The sequence below is a fragment of the Etheostoma spectabile genome, chromosome 16 (genome assembly GCF_008692095.1).
Source record: "Etheostoma spectabile isolate EspeVRDwgs_2016 chromosome 16, UIUC_Espe_1.0, whole genome shotgun sequence".
NCBI classification, from domain to species: Eukaryota; Metazoa; Chordata; class Actinopteri; order Perciformes; family Percidae; genus Etheostoma; species Etheostoma spectabile.
This window is the reverse complement of record NC_045748.1, coordinates 18,217,840-18,224,381: the sequence shown is the minus strand read 5'-3', so window position 1 is coordinate 18,224,381 and position 6,542 is coordinate 18,217,840. Positions and strand designations below refer to the sequence as shown.

General features: G+C 41.3%; 1 protein-coding gene across 1 annotated transcript in view; it reads right to left on the bottom strand.

Annotated features, from left to right (window-relative positions):
- Positions 1–133: 133 nt before the first annotated feature.
- surf4 (surfeit 4) overlaps positions 134–6,542 on the bottom strand; it is a 9,323-nt gene continuing 2,914 nt past the window's right edge. The window contains exons 2-6 of the mRNA XM_032539828.1: positions 5,701–5,887; positions 4,900–4,976; positions 4,771–4,814; positions 1,891–2,077; positions 134–1,137 (exon numbers count right to left, since the gene is read on the bottom strand). Of these exons, the coding sequence (XP_032395719.1) occupies positions 871–1,137; positions 1,891–2,077; positions 4,771–4,814; positions 4,900–4,976; positions 5,701–5,887 (762 nt within the window). The 3' untranslated portion in view covers positions 134–870. The remainder of the gene's footprint in view (positions 1,138–1,890; positions 2,078–4,770; positions 4,815–4,899; positions 4,977–5,700; positions 5,888–6,542) is intronic.

Here is a 6,542-nt window from a genome sequence, read left to right as displayed (position 1 = left end):
CCCCATAATCCCCGATCATATACAGTTCACTAGTTAGGCATTTGCCAAAGACGTACAGTACAAAGTGCCCAACAACAAGTCCGGAGCTAACAACTGTGTTGAAATTTTCCATCAAGCACGACTGCAATCCACCACTTTGTATATAATGAACACGCCGCCCCCCCACCCCCGCATTTGACTCCCCCATGAAAAAGAGTCAGTTGAGATTGAAGGTGTACAGATGTATTGAAAGACTAGGTCGTCAGAGGAAAAAAAAGAGGGGAGATGAAACCTGGAGTCAAGGTGAGTTGTTGTCAAATCAGTGCCCATGTTCGATATGTCAAGTAAGTCTCAGACACTCCCAAGATCCAACGGCAGAAAAAGACCAGCATCCATGGGGGAGGGACCCAAACTGCTGCACTCCATCCAACTTGCCAGTTTTATTCAGAAAATATGAACGGCAATCTATTATAACTCATGGTACAACACCCATAAAATACAATAAATTATTTCCATTCCTTCTGCACACAGAACAAATGCATCTCATCTTCCATTTTTCATTCATTAGTTATTTACCTTGCACTATGACATACATGGGCTTTTTTTTTATTCTTGTCATGGAAGAAGAAGACGTACAAGAAAAAAATCTGGCATTGTATACATGTTCAACTAAAAACTCAAAACAGCAGTTTGGAGGAAAATATAAAAAAATGTCCATATATTGATGAGGTGGTGTCTATGGATTTGGCCAAATAAAAAAAAGAAATAGATAGAAAAAAAAACAGTGTACCCTGGCGGGGGGGGAACTGGAGGAGAGGGAGGGTCTTTGTGTCCCAGTCGGTGGGGGAAGTTAGTGGTGCTGTGCAATCCTCTTATCTTAACCCCCTTTGCCTACCACTCTTTCTTTTTCTCATCCATGGACACTCCACCAGGTCCAAGTGCCACTACCAACAGCAGGCCGCCGATGACCGAGGTGGTCTGGAAGAAGTCGTACTTGAGGAAGTCATGCATGGGCTTGTAGGCGGGGACGGTCCAGAAGGCGTTGAAGTAAACGTTGATGGCCAGAAGCCACACAACGAGAGTCAACGCCGCCAGCTTGGTTTTGAAGCCGATGGCCACCAGGATGATGAGCGCAGTTCCAACCATGTTCTGCAGGATCTGTGGAAGAATGTTAAAGTAGGAGGGTGACAATTTGCACTTTACAGTATGTGGTCATCACAAGTAGGCTACCGACTGACAAGCAAGTTTAAAGTCTGCAAGATCATTTGCAGAAACCTGCAGTACCTAAATGGATAGAACTCGGCTAAAAAGTTGCGGTGCACTGGAAAATGCATGACAGTATTTTTAATTTGTTTTTGGGAGTAACATTAGAGCTGGGGGATATGAAGGAAATCAAATATCACAATAGTGTGGACTATATATCTTGATATCACAACAAAAGTTGTAGGGTTACCTATTTGACAAATAATCATCAGTACCATGGATTTAATAACTACATGGGTTAAGGCAAATAATACCTACTTTTTCTATCTGTCTTCCTAATTATTCCAGAATATACCCCTCCCATAAATCCCCAAAACGTTGTTTTCTGTACAGATTAAACAAACAAGATATACTGTCTTTCTTGTATTGTAAATTTTAAGGTGGATTTTGTTACCATTGGAAAGAGCCAGGCTAGCCGTTGCCCCCTGCTTCCAGTCTTTAAGCCAACTATTGCAAATTATATTATTTTAGCATAAACTCTTCACAAGAAAGCAAATAAGTGCATTTTCCAAAAGGTTGAATTTCACATTTAAGTCTAAATCTAATTAAGATTATGTTTGTGTTCGTATGTATGTGGTGGCATAGCACTGGTATTTGTGATGAAAAATCCATCAGTGTTGAAGGAGGGTTGTTGTTGTCAGTACTCACAGAGAAGAAGTTGGAGTCAAAGTGCAGTAGAGTCATGAACATGAGCACTAGCAGCACTCGGCCACCCAGCTGCATGTACTGCTTTGGCGAACTCTCTCCCATGGAGGGAACTCCAGCAAACATGCTCTTTCCTTCCGAACGAGACTCAGCCAACAGCAGGAGCAGACCACCCCCTAAGGCCAGGTTTCTGGGAGAGGAGAGAGGATGGTTATTTTTGGGAGGTGCTTGTCGGACAAGAAAACTGATCGGAATACAGAGTGTATACAGTAAGATCAGGTTTGTTGAGGCCGTTTGCCAAAAGGTAATCTCATCGGATCTCATTACTGACTGGAACGAGGATGCTCAGTATGGTTGGAACCACGTGTACTTAAAGTGTTCATATTATGCTCATTTTCAGGTTCATAATTGTATTTTGAGGTTATATCAGAATAGGTTTAATTGTCAAATTTTTTTCTTCATATTTTTGGTGTACTGCACATTGCTGCAGCTCCTCTTTTCACCCTTAGTGTTGAGCTCTGTGTTTTAGCTACAGAGTGAGGCATTGAACTTCTAGGGAGTGGCACTTGCGCAGTACCTAGGTAAGGACTGCTACAAACTACCCAGTCAGAGGCAGAGTGAGGGAGTGCTAGGTGAGAATTATAACATGTGTTACAAAGTGACGCATGTTCGTCACAGAAGTAAAAGCTGGACTGCAATAAAGCTGTTCGGAGAAGTTTGTGAACAGTGTTTTTTTGTTGGAGATGGTAACTCTCTTTGGGGTGGACTTTGGGCTTTTTCCCTTTGTAGATTTATAACATGCACAACAAAGATTTATAACACAATAAATGAAAGGGAAAAAGCCAAAAAGCATAATATGGGCACGCTAATATCAATACATTTGTTTATTTTTTTCAATAAACTACTTACTCGTTTAGTTGTAAAACAACAATCACAACAATTTTTAATCTGGTATTTTAAATTACTTAAATTATCAGTAATCAAAATTGTCATCCATTGACATGTACACATGCACAACTTCTCTTAGTGTTTAGGTTTACTCTGACTGACTAAAATAAAATTAAAAAAAACATTCAGTAAGAATACACAGAATGCAGAAACAGAAAAACTACAAAGTAGCACTGTATAAGGGATTTTTCATCTGGCATGTCAATGTTTAAATAAATCCCAGGTCTTGTTCACAGGAATTGTTGGTGTCTGCTTGACAAATGAGATGCTCATGTACCACCATTACAAATGAAAATTACATTTTGAATTGTTGCAGAAAAAGCACTATAAGCTGTCAAATTAATTAAAAAGGTCTAATATGTAATAAATCCAAAAAGTACCACAATCATCAGAAATTAAGTAAACATGCCAAGTTTAAATACTATTTCTTCTGCCCACAATGCTAATTCCAGTATTTTCTCCTTTTTCTGTGAGGGAATTTCTGTTTGTGTTTCGGCCTGGGTTTCGTTATCAACTGCCCAGTTTGACAGCCTGGCTGGGTTGCCAGATATTTACCTGTAAAAACGTAAACCCAGCGCGCTACTGCTGTAACGATAGTAAAGTCATGAAAGCGGCAAACAAATGAACACGGTCAACGGAGATAACTTTTACTGACCTAAAAAAAACTGCCATGTTTATAATAGTTGCGTGACCAGAGACGTAATAAACCCCGGACGAATATTGGAGATGTATTTGAAAGATGGAGACAGCTTAGAGCCCAAAAGGATGCCATGTTGGCTAATTTCTTCCTGAACAGGTAAGCATTAGCTTCAGGCTAATTTATCAAGACTACATGGGACGGGCATTTTATGTCATTTCAACAATTTTTTAAAAGATTATTTTTGGGCATTTTCAGCCTTTATTTGTGACAGGACAGCTGAAGACATAAAAGGGAAGAAAGAGGGGGAATGACATGCAGCAAAGGGCCTCAGGAGTAAACCTCTATACATGGGCGCCCGCTCTACCAACTGAGCTATCTGGGCGCCCGTCATTTCAACATTTGTGTACTCACATTGAATTATATAACTAGAGTACCCAAGTTGGTAACTCGCAAAAACAAACTGAGACACTGCCAGTAAATGATCCTGATCGGTCATGGCTAACGCCGCCATGCTAACCCTGCTAACTGCTGGCTAACGTTATCGGAGGACCAGGCAAGCGGGCCACGTCTTATAATGTCTAGGCTGTAACGGTGAGTTATTTTAAGCCAAGAGGGGAGGGGGTTAAATTGAGAAGAAAGGACCGTGAGTTTGCAGTGTGTTTAGTGATTGTTGCTGTAATCCTAAGCCAATAGTGTATTCAGTCAGGTGGAGAGGGAGGGGAGGGAGTGGTATTTGTAGTGGTTCCTACCGTAATTCTAAGCCTAGGGAGTGTGTATGTCCCTCGGGTGGAGAGGACAACGAGGTTGTTGCGTTTTAGCCGTTCCTACCGTAATTCTAAGAATAACTCTAAGTAATTCTATAGAAGCTCCGTGTGAGAACGGGCTTCTATGACTGTCAATATAGCCAGCATCTAACGTTAGTTACTCCTCTGTGCTGTGAAGTATGTCAGGCTGTGTGAGACAAGCGTCTAGCAACATTGTTGTGGATGCTCCTTCAGCGTGCTTTGAAGGAGGTTCTGGCAAAGCAAGACTATGAATGCTGCGGTCTCAGCCTGGCAACCTCTGGGAACTTTGAGTCTGCGGAGGAGGGGACAACGACTCTTTCCAGTATTTAGAATTTGTAATGCAGTAACTATTTTAAACACTAGCTGTCAGTATTACATATTGCACCTTTAAGATATTTTGTATCTAGGATTATAATCAGTGAAATTCCAAACTTTCAAACCACCTTTCAGTGTAAGATTAACAAATTTAGTTTTTAAAAACAAAAGAAAAACCTACAGAGTGACACTTACCTCATCAAAAATTTTAGGTCCCATAAAATGCTGTATGCAACAGTCTGGTGGGGGAAAAAAGAAATTCCAGATCAGATACTAAGACATAATGGTTGTGTACATTAAAAATGTCATTATGATTTAATTCACCTGTAGCGCTATGATGCCAAATAATCCAAAGCAGGCATACTGTACAAAATTTCTACTGAGGATGAGGACACAGCCGCCTGTTTGGACAAACACAACAAAGTTACGGTCAATGTGGCTGCAACACACTTAGTTTTATTCTTCACCATGACAAATAGCATCATAATTTGTTATGTTACCTGAATTAAACATAATTATCAGTAATCAGTAATGTCATGTGAGTAATGTCATTTGAGTACAACAACACATTTTACTTGCTAGGGCAAATTTTCAAACTTTACCTGTCATGCTATCTCTTTACAGTACGGAGCTTCATATTCTGGCTTTAACGTGAATGAAGAATGAAACCTGACATCTACTTGATGTTTTATGCCTTCTGCTATATTTTGGGTGATGCCTTCATTGGGTTGCAGTGCGCAAACTTCTGCTCTTACAGCCCATCTTCTTCAAAGTTCAAGGAGCTCAGGGATAAATTTTAGCATACGCCCCAATACTGAACGGATTCATGGACAAGTGGGCTGCCTCTTGGCTTCCTTCAACAAGTCTTGTCAGTCTCCCCTGACCTCTCTAATCAGCATGATGGTTTATTACCCATAAGTGAAGTTCACTGTGTTTAGTAGCTATTGCACAACTTGTTGCAAACCGCAGACACAATGGGTCTGAAATGCACTGAGCAGACTTTTCATACATTTGCACTAAATTATGAGTCAATAACTACAAAAACATGTAACTTCCTACTACAGTAAAATATGAGTTGACTCATCTCGTCTGGACCTGTTGGTGCACTGCCTCCCATTTACTTACCCAGCTGTCCTATCAAGTTAAGCAGCACAAAGCAGGTAGCCAGGAAGTAGCCACAGCTCCAGGTAGCCTCGATGTAGTCTCTCTGCTCATTCCACTGGAACCACATGCGGATGCCGTCTTCCAGGAAGGTGCTGATGAGACAGAGACGCGCCAGGTGGGGCAGGTACTGTTTGGTTACCCGCAGGAACTGGACAACAGAGGGAAAGAAGAGGAGAAATTAGTGATTGGCAAGAAAAAGGACTGCTGGAAGTACAACAACAGTTTACAACAGCATAACTGAGAAACAAAATTACTAGGTTACCAAGCTGTACCACATAACTACATTTAAACAAGATTCCCATAAAGCCCAACAATGTTCTGTCCTGCTGCTACTCAAGACAGATCTCAGAGTCTAAATAATGAAAAAAACAAGAAGTCATCAGGACTGCTACTAATAAGTATTTCCATTGTCAATTATAGGGAATGGGATTATTCCACTAGTCATTTGAATGCAATTGCAATGCTAAGTGGATGTCAAAATAGTAGTGATTAACGCTGAATTGCTGCCTGGGATAGACACACAAAGTTCCTGGGGGTTCACATGGCTGACAACCTGTCCTGAGACCTGCACACCCCCTCCCTCATCATAAAAGGTTCACCAGCGTCTGCACCTCCTGCGGCATTTCAAGAGGGCCCACCTCAGCCCATCCAGCCTGACCACTTTCTATAGGGGCACCATTAAAAGTGTTCTGACCAGCAACATTTCTCTCTGGTTTGGGAACTGCAACGCCACAGAGAGAAAGGCGCTGAGCAGAGAGGTGAGGATGGCTGAGCAGACTATTGGGACTACTCTGTCGACCATT